The sequence below is a fragment of the Rhyacophila brunnea genome, unplaced genomic scaffold (genome assembly GCF_057557595.1).
Source record: "Rhyacophila brunnea isolate RB1 unplaced genomic scaffold, BYU_Rbru_1.0 scaffold_7, whole genome shotgun sequence".
In the NCBI taxonomy this organism is placed as follows: domain Eukaryota; kingdom Metazoa; phylum Arthropoda; class Insecta; order Trichoptera; family Rhyacophilidae; genus Rhyacophila; species Rhyacophila brunnea.
Window position 1 is genome coordinate 6,639,553 of NW_028233339.1, and position 27,751 is coordinate 6,667,303.

General features: G+C 39.5%; 2 protein-coding genes across 2 annotated transcripts in view; both read left to right on the forward strand.

Annotated features, from left to right (window-relative positions):
* dpy (fibrillin-like protein dumpy) overlaps positions 1–27,751 on the forward strand; it is a 373,870-nt gene that overhangs the window by 229,077 nt on the left and 117,042 nt on the right. The window contains exons 6-29 of the mRNA XM_085957936.1: positions 40–171; positions 287–402; positions 489–744; positions 1,212–1,463; positions 1,758–2,011; positions 2,100–2,835; positions 3,316–4,011; positions 4,200–4,679; positions 5,014–5,220; positions 6,346–6,639; positions 7,907–10,912; positions 11,303–11,971; positions 12,140–12,853; positions 12,966–13,160; positions 13,772–13,954; positions 14,086–14,217; positions 14,438–15,158; positions 15,605–15,780; positions 15,899–16,828; positions 17,265–17,402; positions 18,195–18,980; positions 21,176–21,319; positions 21,774–21,842; positions 24,081–24,164. Coding sequence (XP_085814062.1) covers positions 40–171; positions 287–402; positions 489–744; positions 1,212–1,463; positions 1,758–2,011; positions 2,100–2,835; positions 3,316–4,011; positions 4,200–4,679; positions 5,014–5,220; positions 6,346–6,639; positions 7,907–10,912; positions 11,303–11,971; positions 12,140–12,853; positions 12,966–13,160; positions 13,772–13,954; positions 14,086–14,217; positions 14,438–15,158; positions 15,605–15,780; positions 15,899–16,828; positions 17,265–17,402; positions 18,195–18,980; positions 21,176–21,319; positions 21,774–21,842; positions 24,081–24,164 — 11,370 coding nt within the window. The remainder of the gene's footprint in view (positions 1–39; positions 172–286; positions 403–488; positions 745–1,211; positions 1,464–1,757; positions 2,012–2,099; positions 2,836–3,315; positions 4,012–4,199; positions 4,680–5,013; positions 5,221–6,345; positions 6,640–7,906; positions 10,913–11,302; positions 11,972–12,139; positions 12,854–12,965; positions 13,161–13,771; positions 13,955–14,085; positions 14,218–14,437; positions 15,159–15,604; positions 15,781–15,898; positions 16,829–17,264; positions 17,403–18,194; positions 18,981–21,175; positions 21,320–21,773; positions 21,843–24,080; positions 24,165–27,751) is intronic.
* On the forward strand, positions 25,718–27,169 carry LOC147064418 (uncharacterized). The gene is made up of 2 exons (XM_085958478.1): positions 25,718–27,028; positions 27,151–27,169. The coding sequence occupies exons 1-2, from the start codon at positions 25,848–25,850 to the stop codon at positions 27,167–27,169; spliced, it is 1,200 nt and encodes a 399-aa protein (XP_085814604.1). The 5' UTR covers positions 25,718–25,847.

A 27,751-nucleotide genomic window follows, 5' to 3' on the forward strand; every position in this document is an offset into this window, starting at 1 on the left:
TAAAAGAATGTAGTGGATAAAATCGTATTTAAATTTTAGATATAAACGAATGTCAGGATCCATCAGTATCGTCAAGATGCGTACAAAATGCTGAATGCTGTAATCTACCTGCTCATTTTATCTGTAAATGTAATCAAGGCTTTGAAGGAGATGGAGAAGTCGAATGTCGCGGTAAGAAAATATGAATATACCTATATTTTGTCATTATAATTATATACATATTACGTATTATTGAAACATAACTTGTCGTTAGGTACTGAAAATTATAATAATTGATATATTTTAGACATCGATGAATGCTATCAGCGTGACGCTTGCGGTGACAACGCTATCTGTACAAACTTCCCTGGAAATTACACTTGTGGCTGCAAAGCTGGTTTCTCCGGAAACCCTTATGATGGCGTAAGTACTTAAAGATTAAATCTAACCCATTTTTACTGACTCATCAATCCTGTATCAATTTTTATTATTGCTAATTGCATCGATAGTGTGTCGACGTCGACGAATGCCGCTCGGAACACGCTTGCGGCGTCGGAGCGATTTGCACAAACACGGCCGGCGGAAAGATCTGCGAGTGTCCGGCCGGCTTCGAGGGGAACGCGTACACGACGGGCTGCCAGGACACGGACGAGTGCTTGAGACGAAACCCTTGCGGAAGAGACGCCCTCTGCTCCAACATGCCCGGTAGCTTCAGGTGCAATTGCCCGCCCGGTCACGGAGGCGATCCCATGGTCGGCTGCGTCGGTAAGAATTTCCCCAATCGCTTTACATGCCGAGGTAACAGACGCTTCCGAGTCGAGTAGAACGGCGAGCTAACCATAGAATATTGTGCTTGAAAGGTTTTCTTATTAGAATCGTAAGATTTTTAATGAGTTTCGTGCTGTTTTTTTTTGATGACGAGTGCGTGTGAAAGTGTGGTTTGATCATTCTCGAATCGTACCGGTGGCCATTCACAAAAGCAGTCTGATTTTTTAAATAACCAAAATATTAGACTGTCGATTGTCGCTTTTGGACAAACATTAACAACCCCAAGAGCGATCACTGGTATTTTTCTTGAATTAGTTATAAGAAGCCCTCCCCCACCCGTAACGTTAATATTAAAATGACCTCATTTAACTGGTAAACCTCATCACCCCGTTTAACCAAATGTCACATGTCTGCACCCGCTTTATTGTGCTTCAGTAATCCATAATGCAGTAATAATTTGCTAGATATTAACGAATGCGACTCGCCATCGGGGAGTCCTTGTAAGGGTCTGGCGGAGTGTCTCAACAGCAACGGGAGCTTCTCTTGCGTCTGTCCGACGGGATACTCCATGTCTTCCGACCAAATGTGCGTGGACGTAAACGAATGCGGAAGGTCGAATTCCTGCGGCATCAACGCCAAGTGCATCAATGTGCCTGGATCCTTCAAGTGCATATGTCCCCAAGGATTTAAAGGACACGGAGACCAATTTTGCGAAAGTGTGTTTCAATTTATTTATTTCATCGTAATATTATCGTTTCACTATTTAAAATAATTATCATACAAAACATAACAATTTGTGACTAAATATCATTTTTTGAATTAGAATTAATAATTACTGATCGGAAGTATAATCTTTAATAAAGTATATAGAATTAACACGATCATTTAACATTTTGTTTTTCAAAAGGTTTTTTTTTTTAACTTTTTTAACAATCCAAATAAATACGCTCACCGAATATTCTGTGAGCATTTAGTCATGAAATTTTGTTTTGTCAATGAAAAAATTTCAGATGTTAACGAATGTGCTGAAAATCCATGCGGTGCGAATGCTTTGTGCACCGATACCGTTGGAAGCTTTACTTGTAGCTGCAAAGAAGAATATACTGGCGATCCTTTCAAAGGATGCGTCGACATCGACGAGTGTGTCGCACTCGAAAGACCTTGCGGCTCACATGCAATTTGTGAAAATGCCGCACCAGGCTATAACTGTCGATGCCCTCAAGGGTATGCCGGAAAACCCGATCCCCAAGTTGCCTGCGAACAAGTGAGTCATTCATTCTTAACCACTAACAAATCCAACAGTATATTATATTCTTTATCTCATTGTTATTCATATTATAAACTGCTTTCAGGTGGATGTGAATATATTATGTAAAACAAATTTCGATTGCACCAATAATGCGGAATGTATAGAACATCAATGCTTTTGTAAAGACGGATTCTTGCCGAAGGGCTCAGTATGTATCGATGTCGATGAATGTTATGAAAAGCCTCAAATTTGTGGAGAATACTCCGTTTGCTCAAATACTCCCGGCGGATTCCACTGCGAGTGCTTATCGGGATACGTCGGGGCTCCGCCCATGGTCGCGTGCAAAGCTCCTTGCGACGACGTCAAATGTGGCCAACATGCGTTCTGTAAACCGGACGGACAGGAAGCCTACTGCATTTGCGAAGACGGCTGGACTTTCAATCCGAGCGATATTGCCGCTGGATGTATTGACATAGACGAATGCGACAAAGCTAACGGTCCATCCGGAAGATGCGGGGTGAACGCGATTTGCTCGAACGCTCCTGGAAAATTCTCCTGCCAGTGCCCTCCCGGATTTTCCGGAGACCCCTTTAAAAGCTGCATCGATATAAACGAATGCTCTAAACCTGGAGTCTGCGGAATCGGAGCAGAATGTACTAATTCTGCAGGATCATATTCGTGCAGATGCCCGGAAGGTTTTCTCGCCGACCCGGATCCATCTGTGAAGTGCGTCGGAATCGTCACATGCAAAGTAAACAAAGATTGCCCAGGAAATGCGATTTGCGATCAGTACAAACGATGCCTCTGCCCGGAACCCAATATTGGAAATGATTGTCGACGTAAGTGTCTCTCTTTATTTATAAAATCGTCTATTCAATTCTAAACTATCCTAAACGCCAAACCATAAAATGTGCAGGAAAGCGAAATTTAGAAATTATGAACCTATACTTAATTCGATTTAGTTCTGTAGTATCGAAATATTAAAAAATCATTTTTTGTGTTTCAAATTACAATAAATTTTGGGGAATTTTTTTCAATTCAAATTTATGAAAAAATCAATACATTGGCAAATAATGTCACTTAGGATACTCAAGAAGTGGCATGAAAATAATTGTTTCTTAAATTCAATAATTATAATCCTATGCATTTAAGTTTGTACAGAAATGTTGGAAACTTCATAGAGAATCGATTGATGTAAACAAACGTATTTCGAAAAATTGGCGTTTAGGATAGTTTGTTTAGAATTGAATAGACAAAATATCATAATGATTGTTCAATCAAAGTTTTTTTTTAATATTGTCTCAATACTATTGTTTTAGATCCGTGTGAAAGTGTTCATTGCGGACCCAATTCTCACTGTTTGCTCATCAACCAAGAAGCGCAGTGCTTGTGCAGCAGCGGTTATACAGGCCTCCCCGGAATAACCGGAGGCTGTACCGACTTGGACGAGTGCGCCGCTAACCCATGTCCACCAGGTGCCATCTGCAACAATCTTCCGGGAAGCTATTCTTGCGAATGCCCGGGCGGCATCAAGGGCGACGCTTACCGCGAGGGATGCGCTAAATCGGAGCAGACGTTCAAATGCGACGCGAAATCACCCTGCCCCGCAGGGGAACAGTGCGTCAACGACGACGGAATAAACGTGTGCATCTGTTTGCAAGGGTACATCCGTAACCAAGAAACTGGAAAGTGCCGCGACGTCAACGAGTGTATAGAAACAAAAGATAAACCCGCTTGCGGCGTAAACTCAGTATGTAAAAACTTACCCGGCAGCTACGAATGCGGGTGTCCCCAAGGGTTCAACGGAAACCCATACGCGCTATGTGAAGAATGCAACACGCTCGAATGTCAATGTCAACCACCATATAAAGTTGTTGGCGGGAATTGCGTATTGTCTGGATGCTCCAACGGAGAAAAATGTCCTCCCGGAGCTGAATGTATTCAAATTTCTGGAGGAGTCAACTATTGCGCCTGCCCCAAAGGATTTAACACAATCCAAGACGGCTCTTGTCGAGGTAGGTACCTACCAAATATTATTAAACATCGTTTTATTTTATTAAACCTGTTTTATTGAGTTTTCTTTGATAAGTATCTACCAAAATGTGATACTGTTTGTCGATTATCTCATGAATGACTACCTAATTCGGCAACCTATTATAAAATGTTACCTATCTGATTTGTTATTCTCTGTTTTATATAACAGATATCAACGAATGCACATCAGGACAACAGGTGTGCGGATATGGTGCGGAGTGCCTGAATAAACGAGGCTCATATGACTGCATTTGCCCTCCTGGATACAGCGGAGACGCTTACAACGGTCTCTGCGCTCCGGCTCAGAAAAAGTGTGCCAGTGACGGAGATTGCACCTCCAACGAAAAGTGCGTCCAGCCCGGCGAATGTGTCTGTCCTCCGCCGTTCTTCCTCGACGCTTCTGACGGACAAAGGTGTAAGAGTCCGTGTGAAAGATTCCCGTGCGGGATCAATGCCAAGTGTACTCCCAGTGATCCACCGAAGTGCATGTGCGCGACAGGCTACGAGGGTGATCCACTCCAAGGGTGTGTAGACAGGGATGAATGTTCCGATGCACCTTGCGCATATGGAGCGCATTGTTTGAACCAGAAAGGCGGATACCAGTGCGTGTGCCCTCATGGAATGACCGGCGATCCATATAAATCAGGATGTAAGTGCTTTGAAATTTATAATATCATGATATTCCTATGTAAAATTCTATTGTCTTTTTCTATACTCGTATTTTTAAAATCATGAAAAATCCTTCGCCTTCAATCTACGGGTAATCTGTATGTAAGGTATAGTGCGAAATCTTTACGGTGATAGACGGCGGATTGGAGAACTACATCCCCTCCTCTCGCGTTTCTGTACTTACAATACTTCGAAATCGAAAACCATAGACAATATACAACATTAGCGCCGCCGCCAGGTCTCACGTTAAAGATTTCGCAGTCTAGTTATAAAATCGTATACCTAGGTACTTATCCAGTTTTATTTTATTCAAGGTATACTTGGATCAGCAAGCTCTAAAAGTGAGTGCGTATCCAATAACGAATGCGCAAATACTTTGGCGTGTGTCAGCGGAACATGTGTCAGCCCTTGTGGGTCCTTATTGTGCGGTCCCCATGCTTACTGCGAACCTGACAACCACGCGGCTTGGTGTCGTTGTGCTGTCGGATTTACGGAATCTCCAACCGGCGAATGCGTTTCAAGTAAGTTTTCAACAATTATTTGCTCACGATTTATTATAATATGATGCACATCGAAAAAGGGTTAATAGAAAATTGTTTCTATCGATAGATCTACTTATAAACAAGCACAGCTATTTATTTTGAAAAATATAATATGCCAGATTTTCATGTTAATTTATCTTATCATTGTAGGAAACTATTCTACACACATCTAATATAGCGGTTTACTAACATTGACCCATCGTATCTGCAATTCAATATTTTTGATAAGGGGTAGTTAAAAATGTTATACAAAAGCTATTAATGTTATTAAATAAAAACAAAAATACTGTTATATTTAAAATAAACTAATTTATTTTATTTAATATCATTTAATAGTTTTTGTATAACATTTTAACTACTCCCTATCAAAAATATTGAATTGCAAATACGAGCTGGTGTCAATGTAAGAAAATCGATAGTCTATGATCACAGAACAATTTCCTTGTCTATGATTTTTAAGCGCCAAATGTGTCAAACATGTGTCAAACTTTTAAACGTCAAAACAATGATTGTTTACAACTTTGAATATTGCTTATATTTAATTTGAAAATATGCTTCACTTCACTATACATACCAAATAATTTCGGAATATACCTACTTGTAGAGTGAGGTGATTATCGAAGAAAAATATATAGTTAAAATGGCACCTATGGCACATAACCTATCATTACGAGTATGTTATTTATACAAATAAAAATAGATAAGTGTTATCACATAACTGTAGATAAATAAATAGTGTTAATTAACAGGTAGGTATATATTATGGAAGAATACTCTTAAACTTTATATTGTATAATGATATTGAAATATAATAAAATTTTTATATCTAGGCACATAATATACTTAATTATTAACATTTGGCATCGCTAGAAAATTATGGCACCTACTATAAATTAACTCATTATTGGAAACTAAAGCTAGGCAACTTAGGACGATTGGTGCCTACTCGGAACAATCATAATCTGTTCTTAGAGATTGGAATGGATCGGTCGGTTTTCGAGTGAGAGTAATACAGTGATGCTTGGCGTGTATTATATTGAGTGAGTTGTTGACTTTGTTCCATCTGTTTCCGTTACAATATCTTTTACTTTTATCGTTTTGCAGTGTGCGATGCCTACATCTGCGGCGACGAAGCGACATGCATCGTGACAAACGAAGGACCGACCTGCAAATGCCTCAACGGCTTCTCCGGAAACCCATTCCCCGGAGGCTCTTGCGAACCTGACGTGTGCTCGGTCGCCGTGCCTTGCAACTCTCCCAGAGTCTGTATTGGAGGACGTTGCAAGGAACGCTGCGAAGGTGTGGTCTGCGGAGTCGGAGCCACTTGCAACCTCAACACCAACAAATGTGTCTGCGATCAGTTCTTTGTTGGACTCCCGGACCTCCTATGCATGCCTCGTAAGTTTACCATCTATACTCGAGCTTTCCCTAAAATCTAGAATACTTATTACAATTATTAATACAATTAATAAGAAAACAATGTTGCTTAATGTCGAATGCAGAGTGGAAAGAATTCTTTAGCAAAACAATCTGTAATAATGATTAATATGTCTCATTCGTTGGATGTAAATTCAAGCATCAGTTACCAAATGTGGAATTGAATTTCAATATTGCTAACTCACAAAATTTCCACAGTTTTAGGAATAAAAAAAGAAAACAAACATGCTTAGTAAAAACTTATTTATCGAACACCTAAAGATATATCATTTTAAGAATCTAATGCATAATAAATAATAGAAAATAATTCTTGTTTAAAATTCCAGTACTTAAAAGCAATTTTTCAGGTTACACAAAAACAATTTTAGCATTAAGTACTATAGATTCACCAGTAAATCATCAGATGGTCGAACTAAAATTTGTTTATCGATGGTAAATTTGTCACAAACGTCATTTATTTTTAAAATACGTTAATTTTTTATCCAAGACTAAAATATACACAATACTACTTTATATCCAATTTCTGATTTTTCATGCTTATATAAAAAACGGCTTTTTGCCGATAATAAGAACAAATGCAAATCGTATCGGTGCCAATTACCGGCAGCAAAATTTACTTGATTTTTAGATAAACTAACCGCTAAACACACAAAATATTTTACAATTTCGGCAAAAAAACAATTTAAATATTAAAATATAACCATACATCTAATACTTCAGTTTAAAAAACGTTTTAAAATGCTTAACACTAAATATTCGAAATGTTTACTTACTTGTCAAGCTTTTGTCTCAAATATCACAGTAGGTCTAAATCACTCGACATGTGGCAGAAAACTATCAAATTTCACGAAGTACTTACAAGCATTTAACAAAAACTTTGTATCTTTCTATCGCATACGAAATGTGGATTTCGGATAACACATTTTTACAACCATAGAAGTCTTGCCATTCTTTTTTTTTTGAATTTCTTCTAAAATTGCCGATAATTGGAGCAGTGACGGAAATTGGTACATTTACCTTAAATAATACCGTTTATGTCAATAATATACGTACAAACTACTTTGGTACTAATAAAATTTTGTAATTAACCAATTTTTAGTTAAGTATGGCAACATTTTTAATGTGAGACTAGCGTCCCGGCCTGCTAATTTATAATTTGTTTAACTGTTTATTTTAATAGGCTACCCGCTACATGAGTATGACTAACCTTAATTTTTTTTGCTCACAGCTATCGCCGGACCAGAATGCAATCCGAGTTGCGGTGAAAACGCACATTGCCAGTATGGAAGAAATGGAAACCAATGCGTCTGCAGCCGAGGAACTAACGGAAATCCATATGAAGGCTGCGTCTCAAACAAGAACATCAAATGCACGCCATCTTCCTGCGGCCGTGGAGCACAGTGCCAGAACGGACCCAACAATATCGAATGCTCGTGCACTCCCGGTTTCATTGGGAATCCATATGTTCAGTGCCAAGATATAAATGAATGTAACGAAAATGCCTGCGGTCAAAATGCAGTCTGTATAAATACTCCTGGAAGCTATGACTGTCAATGCAAACGGGGGTATTCGGGAAATCCATTCTCGATATGCTTACCACTACAGAAACCTCAATGCGACGATCCTTCAACATGCGCATGCAGCAGAGACGTTCCGTGTCCATCTGGATTTAACTGTGAAAAAGGAGCGTGCAGAAACTTATGTGAAAAAGTTAAATGCGGACCAAAAGCCATGTGCGATGCGGGACAATGCATGTGCCCCCCGGGCCACGTCGGAAATCCAACAGATATCACGAAAGGATGCATTATTCAAGGTCAATGCTTCTACGATGGCGACTGTAACGATGCCCAGATCTGTTTCCAACTCAGCAGGGGCTTCAGAAAATGCGTCGACGCCTGCAGTAAAATCCAATGCGGACCCAATGCCCTCTGCGTCGGAAGCAATCATCGGTCACTGTGCATCTGCGCCGACGGATATAAAGGAAATCCAAGCGATTTGATTACCGGTTGCCAACCCGAAGAGAGAGTTGTTTCACCCCCGAAAGGTGTGTGCACAAAAGACAGTGATTGTAACAGAGGACACGCTTGTGTCGTTCTCGAGGACGGATCGAAATCTTGCCTCAGTGTCTGCCACACCGTCGTCTGCAGTCAAAACGAAGCGTGCCACGTAGATCTCACTGGTCATCCGATCTGCGAGTGCCGAGACGGCTATGTTTGGAATCCTGTCGCCTCCATTTGTGATAAACCGTCCACCCCAGATTGTACAAATGATGAAGGTTGTCATCAATCGGCGGCGTGTCGTAAGGACCCACTGGGAGTGTTGAAATGTACCCCGGTATGCCTAGGATACACATGCCCCGAGAATTCTCAATGTACGACATCAAACCACCATGGAAAATGTCAATGTCTCCCAGATTACACTGGAAACCCGGAAGATAGAAATGGATGTGTTCCGATATCGAAAAATCAATGCACAACAGATGCCCAATGCTCAGAATCCGAAGTGTGCAAACCCGTTGATGGCATTCTGAGCTGTCGACCAGCTTGTGCAGTCGTTCAATGTGGACCACAAGCAATCTGTGTCACAAATAATCACGTCGCCAGATGCCAATGTCCTCCCGGAGCTTACGCCGGGGACCCCAATGACATGAAAGATGGATGCAAATTGGTCCCGTGTGTTTATAATATCGACTGTCCTCCGACCCAACTGTGTAATCGATTGACGCATACTTGTTACGATGTGTGCGACGAAGACGCCTGTGGAGAAAATGCAGTATGCATAGCGGAAGATCATCGAGCCGTATGCCAGTGTCCTCCGGGATACAAACCTAACCCAATTGCCGACGTGCAATGTTCCGCCACTGAAGCGTGCAATCCGAGCCCCTGTCATCCTTCTGCAATATGCGAAGCTGTGACTTCCGGTCACATCTGCAAATGTCCTGCCAACCAAATCGGGGACCCAATCACCGAGGGTTGCAGACCGGAAGGTGACTGTCCGAATGGCGATTCTGACTGTCCCGCTCAATCCGTATGCCAATCAGGACGATGCGTGAACCCATGTGCGGGAGCTTGCAAAGGAAATTCTATCTGTTCAATTCAAAACCGTCAACCAATATGCTCGTGTCCTGGAAAGTTCCGATTTGATGCCGCCAAGCAAGCTTGCATCAGACTGGCGTCAGGGTGTAAGAATGATGCTGAATGTGATGGAGATATCTGTTTCAACGGTCAATGCCAATCGGTCTGTCGAAGCAACACTGACTGCTCAGTCGGAGAGAGATGCACTCAAAGCGTTTGCACCACATCTTGCGGCAGCAATACGCAATGTTCTAAAGAGCAAGCATGCATAAACGGCATCTGCCTGATTGGCTGCCGAGGAAACAAGAACTGCCCGTCAAACGAGGCTTGCATCGATAACAAATGCCAAAATCCTTGCGAGAGTAACGCCGTGTGCGGTCCCAATTCACTGTGCGATTGCGTTGATCATACGACAAAATGCAAATGCCCAGCGGGCTTCGAAGGAAATCCACTGCCTGAACAAGGATGCGTCAGAGTTCCTACTAGCTGTTCTAGTAGCAGTCAATGTCCTGCTGGTCACATGTGCATTGCCGGCAAATGTAATTTACCCTGCGTTGAAACGAAGAGCTGTGCCATCGGAGAGAGGTGTTCTAACAGCATGTGCTCGAAAGTATGCTACGGTAACAGCAACTGCCTCCCTGGAGAAATATGCCAAGAGGGTATTTGCATATCAGGATGTGGAGCAGACGCCGACTGCCAGACCAATCAAATATGTATCGCCGCTCAGTGCAGATGTGCGAATGGCTTCGTAAATGTCAACAACGGATGCGAAGATCGAAATGAATGTATAGACAGTCCTTGCCATCCCAGCGCAATATGTATCAACTCTCTGGGATCATTCCAATGCGCGTGTCCCGAAGGAACTGTGGGAGAACCGTTCCTCCAAGGATGCTTGTCCCCTGACCAGTGCAAATCGGATAATGACTGCGCCGATAATCTCTCCTGTCTCAAAGGAAAGTGCAGCGATCCCTGCATCAAAGCGGAATGCGCTAAGAACGCCATCTGCAGTGTGATAGACCACCGAGCCTCTTGCGCCTGCACCCCTGGACATTTGGGAGACGCGTATGATGTCAACGTGGGATGTTTTAAAGTCGAATGCATCAACGATGACGAATGCCCCATCAACAAATATTGTAATGGACAGACAAACAAATGTGCAGGTGAGATAAAATCTATAATATTATTATTTTTAAATTGATAGACAATCGTAAATTGTTTTTTCATGATTATTGGGCTTCAAGTACTTGAAGACATAAATAAAATAAAATGAAATTTAATAAACACCTACATTGCAATGAGGTATGTTGCAGGTGGCTAATTTAATGGTACAGCACATTGGCCAGAATCCGATGGACACTAGTTTGCGTCCCATCGGGCACCTATATTTTTTACAAGAATTCTCTAATGGGTGTATTTCTTAGGTGTTTTATTTTATTTTTATTTACAACTTTATATTTAAAAAATAGCTGATAAAACTAAAAATTTTGGTTTCCAATATTGTAATTTGTCTAAATATTAGTTATTAATATGCAATTAATTGATTCTTTCAGAACCTTGCGAACGGATGGCTTGCGGGCGCGGTAAATGCCAAACTCAAAATCACCGGGCCACTTGCATCTGCCACGGAGGTTACGTATTGATAGAAAACCGCTGCGTGGACATTGACGAATGCGCTTCGAGCCCTTGCCATGCGACAGCTCTCTGCAAAAATACAGCGGGAAGTTACACATGTCGATGCGCGCAAGGAATGGTAGGCGATCCGCTTACAGTTGGATGCAGAAAACCCGGCGATTGCTTCGTGGATTCCGACTGTCCCGAATCGGCGACTTGTGTGGATAGTAGATGTAAAAACCCCTGCGAACTTAGCAAAGCTTGCGGACGAAACGCTCAGTGTATTCCAGAATCTCACAGAACTATCTGCCAATGCCCCGCCCGAACAAGAGGAGACCCTAAAGTGGATTGTACGCAATTGGAGTGCGTTGAAAATTCAGATTGCTCTCCTCAATCCGCGTGCGTTGATAATAAGTGTGTCAACCCCTGCTCATTGGATAAAGTTTGCGGTGAGAAAGCTGATTGTTCTGTCGATAACCATGTGGCAGTTTGCTCATGTCAACCTGGATCCACAGGAGATCCACTTCTTGGATGTATTTCTCTACAATATTGTTCCGGTGATAACCAATGCACAGCAGGAGCTGTCTGCTCCAATGGATTGTGTACTTGTAAGTATGTTTAATTAATACTATGACGCATTCCCGAATGTCTATTTTGTTGACTGACTTCTTATCCATTTTCATTTAAAGTTTTCTAATTATATTTCTATAACATTTGAGAAGAAAGCAATTTTTAAGTGTTTTGATTTTTAATACGCTGTAAAATTATTTTTTTAGCTCAATGTACAAGTACCAGAGAATGCATAAGAGATCAACTTTGCATCCGAGGAGTGTGCCAACCCACATGCCACACTAACACGAGCTGTCCAGATTTTCAATACTGCCATAACAGCATTTGCACCAAAGAACTACAATGTCAATCCAACGACGAATGTTCCAATGAACAGAAATGCATCATCAATAACCTCGGTCAAGCAGAATGTAAAAACATCTGCGAATTGTCATCATCTTGCGGCCGAAACGCTCAGTGCAACGCCGTCAACCACCAGGTGGTCTGCTCGTGTATCGAAGGATATTTCGGGGATGCTAAAGTCGGATGTCAAAAAGTTGAATGCGTGGCGGATAATCAATGCTCGCATGATAAATTCTGCGAAGATCACATGTGCAAAATTGCATGCCTTGTTAAAAACACATGCGGACCGAATTCATTATGTTCTGCCGAAAACCACAAACAAGTTTGCCACTGTCAACCGGGCTTTACGGGAAATCCCCGCAGCGGGTGTACGCTCATTGATTTTTGTGCTGAGAAACCGTGCGGCCCTGGCGCTACGTGTCAAAACTCACGTGGATCGTTTAGATGCTCCTGTCCTCGGAATACTGTCGGTGATCCGCTAAAAGATGGCTGCAGGGCTCCGGTTGAGTGTCAGAAACATACCGATTGTCCGAATGCAGCTGAATGTACTTTTGATAGTGGGGAACCCAAGTGTAGAGGTATGTCATATTATTTGTCACAAAATTCTCTATATTATTTTATTGTCATCAACATCAAAATTCGTAGTCATTCTTTGTCTATAAAATTTCTCATTTTTCTCCTTCTTTCCAGATGTCTGTGAGAGTATTATTTGTGGACGTAACGCCGAGTGCTCCAGCTTTAATCATACGGCAGGTTGTGTCTGTCGTCAAGGCTACGAAGGGAACGCTAATGATATCAATGTTGGATGCAGTCCAAAGCCAGTTCCCTGTCAGACATCTGCTAACTGTCCCCAAAACACCTACTGTTATGCAGACATCTGTCGAAGTGAGCAGCTACTATTATTTGTTTTTATTATTCTTAAATACATACCTCGATTATCCGGACTAATTGGGGATGAAGGTAGTCCGGATAGTGAGAAATCCGGATAATCGAAAAAAAATCATAATTGTTAGGGAAAGAAAAGTACATTTTGTATGAACAATTTTTATTGATATATAATATGGCATATAGCTACAATTTTAAATTATTTTTTGTAAGAAATTCAATTACCTATTGACTTTTGCTTAAATGAAGCTGTCCTTTTCGATGCTGCCAAATCACAAACACTTTTAAGACATATAAAGTTGTTTTGAGTTACATTCTTCTAGGCTCTCAAACCACTTCATGGCGACATCTAAGCATCGAATAGCTTCAGAATGTGGAGGACAAATATTTCCTCCCTCGGGAATCTCCTCTTTGTTTTCTTTATCTTGTTAGTCTGAGGCAGATATAGAACACGACAGACAGTATAAGCACTCTATAGAACAATGATAGGTCACCCATGGACAGCAGCGGGAAGGGCAGGAGAGGTAGAACCACTCGTTGTCGGAAAGTTTCCGAATGCTTCGGCTCGTGCTCGAGTCGGCTTTGACTTATGTCAATGTTTTTATTTTCAGCTTCCTGTTTGATGGATGAAGAGTGCGGTCTCTCAGAGAAATGCGTCCAAGGACAATGTCTTAACCCTTGTGATCTGCCCTCGTCTTGTGGAATGAACGCCGATTGTTCTTGCACTGAACACGTTGTGCAGTGCAGTTGCCCGCCCGGGTTCACGGGAAACCAAGATGTGGAATGTGTCAGAAGTGAGTAGCGATTCTTTTACTGAATATCATTCAACATTCATTAAAGGTTGTATTGTTTTTGATAGAGTTAATAATATGTATGTGTTTAAATGGGATTAATGATATTTATGTTTATCTTTATTTATTTTCAGTACCTGTATCATGCGAACACAGTTCGGAATGTTCCGCGGGAAATACTTGCCGAAGTAGTATGTGCTTACCAACTTGCCAAAATGATAATGAATGTGCCCTCAATGAAAAATGCCTAAAAGGAAATTGTATCTGTAAGTAGTTTATGTACCTAAATACTGCATACAGATTTTTTTTGTTATTTACTGAGTGTTATAACTTCTAAGTGCCGCCCAATGTGGTTAGTTGGTTAGTAAAACATACAGTCTACTCATTTGTCTGTTCTCAAATGTTATATAAAATTACTTCATAGCCTTAGATAGTAATACGCTTACTCTAACGATTATTCTAAATGTATCTTCCCTTTTTTTACAGTAACATGTAGAGTGGACAATGACTGTTTCTTGGGCCACATCTGCCTTCAAAACACTTGCCTATTCGGATGTCATTCCGACGATGACTGCAGCGCCAGCGAATCGTGCAGAAGTAACAAGTGCACAAACCCGTGTATACACGCAAACCCTTGCGGTCCGAATGCTATGTGTTCTGTCACGAACCAGCGTGCGGCGTGCTCGTGTCCCGAAGGCATGGTACCGAATCCAACCGCCAAAGTTGGCTGCGTTCGCGCTCCGGCGGCACCTTGCCAAGAAAATAGAGCGTGCGAAAACGGATGGAGTTGTATACGGGGACAATGCAGACCGGTTTGTTCTTCAGATACCGGCTGCCTCGTCAACGAACGGTGCGATAGACCGACCGGAACATGTAAACCGGTGTGCCGTAAAAACTCCGATTGTCCATCCGGGGAAGTCTGTCAAAACCTGGTCTGTCAAATCGGTTGTCACTCTGATAACGGTTGTCCAAGTGATAGAGCGTGTATTAATAACCAATGCGCAGATATTTGTTCCAATCCGACTGCCTGCGGAACCAACGCCGAGTGTTCTGTCCTCAATCATGAGAAAGTTTGCTCTTGTCCGGCGCCTTTGGTCGGAAATCCGTTGGCGGCTTGTAAACAAGTATCCGTCGCTTGCACCGACAATAGAGATTGTCCGAAAGGATTATCATGCTACGGAGCTGTGTGCCAAACCTCATGCAGAAGGTATGTTATTTGAACAATCTACTATATTTTTAAAGTACCTATTTATATAATAATTATACATAGTTGGTAATTCCGGGATCCTGCGATTGCTTGATCACAAAATTCTGTAATTCAAAACTAATTCTGACTTGACTTTGACTCTGAGTTTTGTTCATTCAATAATAAAGAGTTTGATTATATGAATTTTATAAATAAAAAAATACCTAAATATAATCTAGAATTACACATTTCACAAAAATACACTTTTGTAATACACTGTATTTCACTAGTTTTTGTATAATCATGGTATAGACAAAATATTAATCACATAATTCCAGGATTGAAAATTTTGTTTAATACATATTGAAATACTTAACACTAATGTCTTTAAAAAAATACTCATTAAATACTAATTACAACTAGATCCTTTGAAAAATATAAATAATAAAGCTTTTTTCATCTTCTAGTGATCAAAATTGCTTGTCAGATGAAAAATGTGTCCGTGGAATATGTAGAGGAGTGTGTAACAGTGACACGGCATGCGCGTCAGGACAGATATGCGAAAACAGAATTTGTAAGATCGGTTGTCGCACTGACACCTCTTGCGACACTTTCGAAGCTTGTATTGGTGGCAAATGTGCAGGTAATTCCATTGATTTATGTGTAAATGTGTACATTATTTTTTGGATGGCCATTGTTTGTGTTGTACCCTTGCGAAGTATTGCATTTATAGCGTACTGATAATTAAAATAACATTTCAGATCCCTGCACTTTGGATAACCAGTGTGGAAAATGTTCAGAATGTAAAGTAATAAACCACGGAATCCAATGCAGCTGCCCTCAATCATTCTTAGGAAATCCACTGACCGAATGCACGATGCCGCCAACGCCTTGCAACAACAACTGTCAATGTGACCAAGCCGGGTATTGTATAAAACCGTGTAGTGACAATTCTCAATGCTCCTGTGGTGAAAAATGTTCAACTGGACATTGCAAGACCGTTTGTTCTTCTAATACTAAATGTCTCAAAGGACAGATCTGTACCAGAGGTGTATGCAATGCCGGATGTCTATCAGATGGGGATTGTTCCAGTGATAAGACGTGCTCAAAATCTCAGTGCATAAATCCGTGTGATAAAAGTATATCTCCTTGCGGAAGAAACGCTCTATGTCGGGTATCGCAGCACGTTTCGGTCTGCCTGTGCCCTGACGGATACAGCGGAGAGCCGCTGAAGAGCTGTCAACCTTACGAATGTCTGTCTGATAATGATTGTGCCCCGGATAAACATTGCAGTCTCGCAAAGACGTGTAAAAATCCATGCCTAGAAACCGGAGCGTGCGGTATAAACGCACAGTGCCGCGTTGTAAATAGGCGCTCTCAATGTTTATGCGTGCCAGGATATCTAGGAAACCCGGCAGTCGAATGCAAGCAAGGAGGAGGTGCCGTGTGCTTGAAGAATCCTTGCGGGGAAAATGCCCGCTGTAGGGATTTCCCCGACGGCAGCTACGAGTGTAGTTGTGCAACCAATTGCGTGGGAGACCCGCACAAAGGATGCCTGTGCGACGCCAAACTTATCAATCTATGCAAAGATAAAAAGTGCGGCGTGAATGCCGCATGCCGGGCTATAAATGAAAATGAAGCCCAATGCTATTGTAATGATAACTTTCCGTCCGGTGACCCATATGTTGAATGTAAGTATAATAATTACAATTAAAAATAATCCCCACACCGATAGGATATCTACAATGAGGTAGTACAAACATTTAAATAACTTTACTGTCAAATATACAGCTTGTCATAGGACATGTCATAGACACTCAGTGATAGCAATAATTTTAATTCCTAATCAATTAATTGAGTACTCATAACATATTATAACATAGTGAAAATATTGATTTACATGTAGGCAATTTTATTATTATTGATCATTATCGTTTTCATATATTTTTTATATAGCGGGTTCAACTCCCAGCTGTTTCATATTGTTATTATGATCATGAAGATCTCTTCCTTCCTCTAGGGTCAAGGAAAATCAATGTTTTGCAACATTATCAAGATCACAAAGTTAATAAATTTGCTGTCTAGATCTATTATTCATATTGATTGTTATGTTTTCTTGTACACCAGGCTCAATCGATCGCACACCAATAGACTGTCGCACGACCGGATGTGGCAAAAACGGAGAATGCCTGAGAGAGGGCGCTCAGTTTGTGTGTCGATGCCCTCCGGGAACCAAGGGAAGGCCCGATGTCGAATGCCGCTCTCGTAAGTTACATGACGGCCAATGTCCCGTCTCACGTGTATATTTTGCACGATCAATAATAATTTTGTAATTATATGTAAAATATTTACTTTTGTGATAAAATAACACGGGCCGATAGCGTAACATCTGTATAGTGGTGCATTTATTTAGATTAATTTTGATTGTCATGTGTAGGTTTACAAATAGGAACAGATTTCGGATATGGTGTATCACTATCTCCTGTACCTTATTCATTTTTAAATATCTTCAGAGTCTCTCATTCGATTTGAAATCAAAGTCTAATCTGTCTTATCACCCTGTCCGCTCGCATCGCATAATCATTCATACATCCATACGAAATACTGTCAAGTGTACAACCGTTGTACAGCCATTGTACAACTGTGCGGTGACAAAGAAAGTATTAAGATATCGGTTCCCCGTAAAATAAAAAAATATAAATTTGTCTTGTGATTTTTCATGTTGATGTTGTATTACTCTTTTTAAGTTTCATGACAATAACGAATGATAAGCCAGATTAGGACTGTGCGGGAAGCGTTCTCACCCGTTCATGCTTGAGTTGTAAGACGGTATCTCTCTTTACTTTGAATCTGCGGACGGCGAAACAGGCTTCACATGTAAATACATATTATCTCTGCTTGTACATTTTGCGAGCTCCTTCATTCTCTTCGCCAGCTATGGTCGGGCTATCGACAGACGCGAAAAGCATGCAAGTTTCGTGAGAAAGTTTCTTTTCACAGTTCTCAAGTACGCTTTTTCTCTTTCCCGTCCTCCCCCCGCTCCCCGTACGCCGGCAGATATCGAATGCGGCGGCGACTTTGACTGTCCACGTGAGAAGGCGTGCGTCAATCTGGAGTGTGTGGACCCCTGCGAGCTGAGGGGCGCCTGCGGAGAGGGGGCCATCTGCCGTGCCGCCCTCCACCGCGCCCGCTGCTCGTGTCCCCAGTGCCACTCCGGCTCACCTCAGACCGCCTGCGTACCCGACCCCCGCTGTGTGGCCTCTCAGCCGAGACCGGCCGGACCCGCCCCCTCTTGCCGAAACCACAAACAGTGTCCCGCTCACCTGGAATGCGATGCCGCTACTGCGGAATGCAAAGATCCTTGCAGAAAAATGTCCGCCACATGCAGAGGTAACAAGAAGTGCGAGGTTCGCCAACATAGACCCGTGTGCGTGTGCAAATCGGGCTTCATTCTGAACGAACTGGGAGAGCTGACGTGCGCCCCCAATGACGCCCAATGCGTCAGAGACGAGCAATGTGCCTCCAGTCTGGCTTGCATCGGAGGCGAATGCCGAAATCCGTGCGACTCGTTCGCATCCCCCTGTCCGGAAGGAAAGACTTGCGAAGTGCTCGACCACAAGAGGGTGTGCATCTGCGTGGAAGACTGTTATCCATCGGTGTCGATATGTCTGAGAGACGGGGGATGCCCGGCGAACCTTGCGTGCCGTAACTTCAAATGCGTAGACCCGTGCGCGGACGCGGGCTGCTCGTCGGCCGCCCCCTGCTATGTGGAAGAGCACCGGCCCGTCTGCAAATTCTGTCCCTCCGGCTTTGTGCCCGATGTGAAATACGGATGCCTCAAAGGTAAAGCTACTACATGGATACCCGTATTTGGTGGCTTGGCGATTTTTGTATACTACGTAATTAGATCTTTACCTTCTTTTTTCATATTATGCTGGATAAACCTAATGATTAAAAATTATCTTCAAATTCCAGGTTATTATAATGTCTCGTAGAACTACGCATAACGTCTTCAAACGGAACCGCATTGAATTTCAGATATCTACCCCACTTCCTCTTCGAGTCTCTTCTCTCTCGTTACATCTCTCTATGCTTGTAAATAATGCACCCTGACTTCTTCACTCTGATGTAGAATTAACCTTCCTCTCGGTGTCGTGCTTACCCCGTGTGAACTGTGTGAACTGTGAATACTGTCGATTGTATAGTATGGCGGACGGTTAAAGACGAAGGTAATAATGGCCGGGGTGTTGTATTCGCAGCAAAATTGACAAGTTGCTCGGCGGACAACCAGTGCGCGGAGGAAGAGGCCTGCGTCGCAAACACTTGCACCAATCCTTGCACCACTGCTGCCTTTTGCGCCGCTTCCGCCACGTGCGTCGCTCGAACACACAGGCCGATCTGCCTTTGTCCTCGGGGACACGCCGGCGATCCCAGCATCGCATGCTCGCCTGTAAACCTCAGCGATTCTCGCCCGACGCACGATATCGCCACATCGGGAAGCAGTGAAGTTTCATCTCTGTACGATACCCAGCGAACCGTATCATATTACAATGAAAAGAATAAAGAAAACGTTAATCTAAAAAAAATGAGCAAGCTGGATGATCAGATACCTTGCTCGGATTCATATCAATGCGCTCCTGATGAAACTTGTGAGCGTAACGTTTGCGTGAAACCGTGCAATACAGTTTTTTTCTGTAAATATGGCGCCGTGTGTAAAGTTGTCGACCGTGTACCTGTGTGTTTGTGCGGCGCAAATATCAAAGAGAACAAGAGCGATTGCCAAAACTATTCAGGTAAACGTGTCCATAAGGTTGTTTTTATTAGTTTCGAATGTGAAACCAAACCACCTCTGAGAACGACACGTGGCGATACTGCAACCTCTCCTGTGTGCAGTTGCATGATACATACATACAAACCACAGAAGCCATCTGTTGCTTTAAGTTAAAAACTGTAATGTAAAACTATTGGCATGTTGTCACTTTTCTTATTCATACCACTGATGACAAAAAAAATCAAAGAGATATAACTGTTACGTAGATAGACTGATAGACTGATAGACTTGAACGATAATATATTTTGTATTTTTTTATTGTTTTAATGATATATATTATTTTATTAGATCTTCCGGGGCGAGAACCCGAAGCTTTGTGACAGAACCCCAAATGAAACTGGAGTGATAGAATTTTAATTAAAGATTGACCCTGAATGTCTTTTCTGCAGGTTTATAATATTGTATTGCCAATGTAACCGCAGCTTTCCGCCACCTTATGCCACGGACCACACAGTAGCAATCATTTTTGTTCACCGATATATCTTAATCCGCTTTGTTTTTTGTGCGGTGGTAGTGTCGCTTGAATGTCTAACGCAATTGTTTCCCCCGAATGGTAATTAACAAATCTGTTGTGATGTATTAATTGTATTATTTTGTAGGATGGTATGACTAGTAAGTAGTAAGTAGCGAGTACCTACCCTTATGCTTATATCAACTAACATCCTATGTTTGAGTTTTGTTTAACGTTTAACCTGTATGATGAGAATTCGCTATGTAGTGATGAGTATATTATACTATTATGTATTATGTATATCATTATTATTACTTATTTTTAATAATCAATACAATATAGTTTAACTGTTTAGCTAATCTTTACAAAAGGCAAATTAACTTTTATTAAAATTACAAAACATTTTTTAATTAAACTTGTCTATATTTTTTAAATAGATAAAGCTGTCGATGAACCTGAGCATTCTATTAAACTTGACGTAGACAATAAATTCTATCTTGTTAAATACCATTTTTGTTAAAACATTAAGACTGAATCTGAGTACTTATGCTTATCGACAGCTGGAAAATACATTTTTTTATTGATTCAATTTTACAGTAATGAATTAAGTTTAGTAATTGAAACATGAAATTGTAATTTATAGTAATTTTATTGCATCTTGAATAAATTTGATTCTCGATTTTCAAAAAGTAATTATTTATTCAATTTCAATTCGGTAACCGTAATGAGATTCTTAAATAGTTGTTTACGTCACAGAAATAGGGTGCGCGTCGCACGAACAGTGTGCATCGCAACAAGCCTGCATCAATGGAAGGTGCCAAAACCCCTGCTCCGTGTCGAGCCCTTGCTCAGCAAAAGAAGACTGCCAAGTTAGAGACCATCAACCCGTCTGCATTAAAGGTATGCAATTATGAATAACTTCTTGAAAATAAAGTAAGAAACAAAAGCAGGTAAATGAATGACTCGAATATCCCCTTATATTAAATAGGCCCCATTTTAGATTTCACTCGTCATTTTACAAAATTAGTAGATAGTTTATTTATTTCAGTTAATAAATAATCTTAGAAAAATAAGACAATGTCTTCTTTTCGGTTCACTGTAGTGAATAGGTAATTCAAACGTTTAATATTTCAGAAACCTTGTTAACGCAATTAACTTTAAAATATGTTTTTATGTTATTGTTTGCCAGAATTCATGGGTTTCTGTGCCTTCAGATATATTATACTGCCATTAGTAACATATTTAAATAAAAAACCTTATGCTTTGTCTAAATTTACAACTACATCAAAACTCACATTTTATAAAATAGAGAATTAATCAATATAACTTATATTGTTGTTTATTTTGTCCTCAGTTTGCCAATGCCAAAGCTCATTAGATTGCAAAACCAACTTCCAATGTGACGGCTGCAAATGCATTCCGCGTAAGTTATCTAATTTAGTTTTATTTTTGAATAATATTATAGTAAAGGTTCACTTCTGAAGATTATCTACTTATGTATTACTTTATATTAAACATACTTTTCGATAAGTTCGCTTTATCTTCTCGGTTTACAGCATCATTTGAACATACTTTATCTACTAAAATAGATCAGTGGCAAAGGGTGGAGGCAGACTGTTAAAATCCCACATAAATAAAGCATACTAAATTTTGCCAGTCAAACGTATTTGTTTTCATTGAACTAAGCTACAATGTGAAGATAATGTTTGTTAGTTTTTAAAATTCAATTAAACCCTGCCTAATCCGAGCCGTAGTAGATAATAGTCCATAAATATTAGTTTATCTATAAAATATCTAAAATGATGCTAGTACACCATACATAATTTTAGATATTTTATACATAGAAGAATACTTTTTATCGATTATGGTTTGGTATAGGCCAGGGGTAGCCACACTTTTTTTTCTAGGATCGACTAGTTGATAAAATTATTTATGGCGATCGACTGATATCACTTGTAATTATATCATGGGAGAACAATAAAAACTCTATTTTTATAATTCAAATATATATTTATGTATTTTGAAAAATTTTGAATTTTTTTATACATACCTAATATAAAAAATAACGATACGAAAAAATCCAATTAACGACAATAATGTAATTATTATGAATTTCAATTCTAAAAAAAATTAAGTACACATTAACTGTAATTTCGACATAGTTGCACAATTCACCTGTATACCGAATATTAGAGATCTTAAAATTTATTTTTTATTTTCATCTGAAATTTTGCATAGCATATTTTCAACAATTTTTTTGTATCCGATATTGAAGTTACCGCTAGACGTTGGCACGCAGTCAAATTATCAATAGTCAATCGTGAGCGATGCTTCGTTTTTATTGCATTCGTTGAAGAGAAAGCCGATTCGCACAGATATGTAGAACCAAAAAAGAAAGTTAAATATGCTGAAACTTTCCAAAGATGTGGATATTTCGTCACTGTTCTGGCAGAAGACACTAATTCGAAAAAATGACATATTGAGTTAGTTATACCAAAATGTTCCTTATTTCAAACTTTATCGCCTGGAAACCTTCTTAATAAATAAACAGTCTTTATTTTAAAGTCATCCTTTTTACGATTAGTTAATAAACTCACATGATAGACCATTTCAAACATTTTAACAGCTTCAAAGTCAAATTACTCAAAACTAGTATTCTCCAGTTAGTGTGTTCTGCCAGAACAGAGACGATTTGTGTTCACAAATTAGGCTCCAAAAATTATCAATTCAAAAATTAGCTCTGGCTTTCAGGACCACATCGCATTTTAGTATCAATATTTCTTCTTCAAGTGTGGCAAGGTGTGAAGAATCGATATCTAATAAAACACTAATTTTTATGTCTATTTCTTCCGCGTTTATACTATCATTAAATTAATGGGAACGACATAAATGTAGCAATATCTTCTAATTTAGAGAAATCCTTAAATCTCACGTTAAGCTCCGTTAGCAACGTTGATATGTGATTGAAATACTGACTAACCATTATATTTTGCATATCTTTACGCTCGGACCTCCTATTATCAATTTTAAAATCTCATTCCTTTAATAAACGGTTGTTCATACGATGAAAGTTTGGTTTTAAATGTATTCACTGCACTAATCAAATCAAATAATGATTTTTTTTACTTAAAGTTGTAGATTCAATTGATTTAATTTTCCTGTTTTTGACTCGTTTGAACAAGAAATAGTACAATATTATATTCTTATGTCCGCGATCGACGCACTGGCCATCTCTGGTATAGGCCAACACCATCGATAATAATATATTCTTAATTCAACAAATAAACACGTCAATAATAATAAATAAACAAACATTGTTGGATCGTCCTAAACCTGAACTATTATCGTTTAGTTTGGGCAGGGCTTAATCAAATTTTAAAAACTAACCAGCACCATCTGCAAATTGTATTCTTAGTTCAATGAAAACAAATAAGTATGACTGACAAAATTAAGTGCGCACTATTTATGTGGAATCTTAACAGCCTACCTCCACCCGATGTCCGAGTTAACGTAGGGACTGTAGATATAATGTTATATTATGTTACAACTTTTTGTGATTAAAGTAGTTAGATACTATGATGTGATGTGATTTGTTTGTCATTATTGTTTATAATGGGAATTTTAATAGCAGATCGACTAATACCGTTATCGCATTTGACAGATGAAGAAACCAAAGTCCCGGGCGGATGCCCTCATTGCCCACCCGGCGTTCCTTGCGATCCATTCTCGGGGGCTTGCATGCAAGGTAAGAGAGTCATGCACGTTTACTAAAATAATCCCGTCCATATCTATAAAAGAAATTAATATAAATGACATCTTTTTTCCGATTCAAATTTTTAAGATATTAAAAATTAAAATGTTAAAATGTTCAAATATAAATCTATTGTTTTCTCATAATAACAAATAATTTATTGATTCATTGATTCGACAAGGATAAGCAAACTTAAACTACTAAATATTTATAACTAAAACTTCTATAAAATTGTTTCTATAATATTCTAGTCTTACGATATAATATTTAAAATTATTGTTAGTTTAAAGTTAGTTAGCATGTTTCTCACAATGGGAAAGTGAAATTTGGAAATAATTTACCCAAAATATAATGTTTGCAAATACTTAACTAATCAATGAAATCTGTTGAGCTCCATTCTTAAGATATCCTATTAAGGAATTTAAATATTTTTATTTCATCAGAAGTATCAAATTAATTTTCTTTTAAAAGATGTCAATGAAATTTGATAATATATAACAATATACTATCTATAGTATATAATATCTCAAACTAATTAAGTTTTGTTATTGTAAGTGCTTTTATTTTTTCATCTTCTCAAGTATATATTATGAGTGTGTTGCTGTTTTATCGAACATAAAAAATCATCTGTCATTCAATAATTATTAATGTAACAAATAACAAACATTATACGAGCGGCGCAAACAGAGCCGACGGCCGAGACGCCGACTAACCTTAGGCCCCCGATCCGAGACGCCGACCGATACTGAGCGGCACCCGAATGAACTTCCAGTGTGACGGAATATCATTTACCATCATTCACCGAACATTGTACAGACACGTCCGTTGTACAACCTCCCATTGTCCCGCTTAGAGTAAAATAGCAACACCACCGTATACATAAAACACTCATTGTACTGTTTATTCTCTCTTTGTATTTATACACTTTTCTCTCAAAAGGAAAACGCACTGACTGCGGCATGGTTTCAAAATATCGGACAAGCTGAAAACCAAAGATTAATTATATTTTGTACATTTCTTGTAGATAGTATTATACTCTATAATTATTGCACTCGTAGATGCCTGTATTGGAAATGGTTTGCGCTTTTTACTAACACTGCATGGTTCAAACTAACTTTTGAGTAGTGTATTTATTAACATTGCTACAACTGTACACGTTAACAATAATATCTCCCTGACTTGAAATATAATTTAATATTTACTAACAGCGCTTGTTGACTGATTATTTTATTTATAAATTATAATATATAATATTTAACAGTTAATTAACTGCTACTTTGTTATTCTCCTTTGACACTTCTAACAGATCTGCAAAACACCACCACCCAACCCTCATTAACAGATACAGATTTTACAAGTGATAAAATTACTGACGCAACTGACGCAACTGACGCTACAATATTTAGTTCTAATAGTTCCCCTACATCTGCAACTACCGAAACCATATCTAAAAGCACCAAAACACCCACTATATTAGCTTCCAATTTACCGTCGAGTACAGTCAATAATAAATCAACGACTCCCGTTTATACAAATACGGATTCTGCGGAAACAGTTGAAACATCTACGACGACTTCCGAACAAAATACTGACAAAAATTTGGTAGAAATAGTAAATAACGGCACGACAACTGTCGGATCATATACAACAGATAATAAGCCGACAAGCAAACCTCATATGAGCTCGAGTACAATTGATGATAGAATACATTTTACGACGTCGTCTTATGATGATATATTTACAATTGGTAACTCGGATGCGACCACTACTGAGAAAGATTTATCTGAAAATACTAAACCCGGAGGAATAACTGAAACAAATGAATTTGTATCCGGTGATAGCACAAAAGCAACTACTTTGAAATTGAACACTACACAAAAGTCGACAACGCCTTTTGTGACTGTCACTCCGCAATCCTCAACGGAAGGTTTCGGCGAAGATGATAAATCAACCAGTTCGTCTCGCTATCATACATCGACTACTCCGTCAACTTTGGAGTCGACTATTCCATTTGAAACATCTTCAAGTTTTGAATATAATACAGAATCGACAACTGAAAAAGGCGATAAATATATTCCATTCACAACTTCATCGCCAAAAGAAGTGACAGATAAAACGGTCACTGACAAAATAATGATTATTACACCGATGCCATCTTCTGACGATAAACGTAATGTAACTACGCCTGGAATGTTCACTGTCGGAGAGAATCAAGTCACTGAGAAAAATCTGAACAAAATTTCAACACAATCATCAAATTCTGTCACAACTATCAAATATACGGAGGAAACGATCACAAATAAATTCACTACTGATAAATTCAACAAGGTCACTACGCCAAATGCATTTACAGTACCGACACAACCAGGGAATAAAGTAACAACACTCGGTCTGGATGATTATTCTACAACTACTACAGACAAAACCACTACAAATAAATATTCGACTACTGATAAATTCGATAAGGTGACGACACCAAATGCATTTACAGTACTCACACAATCAGGGAATAAAGTGACAACGGTTCGCTTGGATGAGTATTCTACGTCTAGTACAGGCGAAATAGCTACGAATAAATATTTGACTACTGATAAATATTCGACTACTGATAAATTCGATAATGTTACGACACCAGATGTATTTACAGTACCTACACAACCGGGGAATAAAGTAACGGTTGGCCTGAATGATTATTCTACAACTATTACAGGCGAAACAACTACGAATAAATATTCGACTACTGATAAATTCGATAAGGTGACGACACCAGATGTATTTACAGTACCTACACAACCGGGGAATAAAGTAACGGTTGGCCTGAATGATTATTCTACAACTATTACAGGCGAAACAACTACGTATAAAAATTCGACTACTGATAAATTCGATAAGGTTACGACACCAGATGTATTTACAGTACCTACACAACCGGGGAATAAAGTAACGGTTGGCCTGAATGATTATTCTACAACTATTACAGGCGAAACAACTACGAATAAATATTCGACTACTGATAAATTCGATAAGGTTACGACACCAAATGCATTTACAGTATCCACACAATCAGGGAATAAAGTGACAACGGTTGGCTTGGATGAGTATTCTACGTCTAGTACAGGCGAAACAGCTACGAATAAATATTCGACTACTGATAAATTCGATAAGGTGACGACACCAGATGTATTTACAGTATCTACACAACCGGGGAATAAAGTAACGGTTGGCCTGAATGATTATTCTACAACTATTACAGGCGAAACAACTACGAATAAATATTCGACTACTGATAAATTTGATAAGGTTACAACACCAAATGCATTTACAGTATCCACACAATCAGGGAATAAAGTGACAACGGTTGGCTTGGATGAGTATTCTATGTCTAGTACAGGCGAAACAGCTACGAATAAATATTCGACTACTGATAAATTCGATAAGGTGACGACACCAGATGTATTTACAGTACCTACACAACCGGGGAATAAAGTAACGGTTGGCCTGAATGATTATTCTACAACTATTACAGGCGAAACAACTACGAATAAATATTCGACTACTGATAAATTCGATAAGGTTACGAC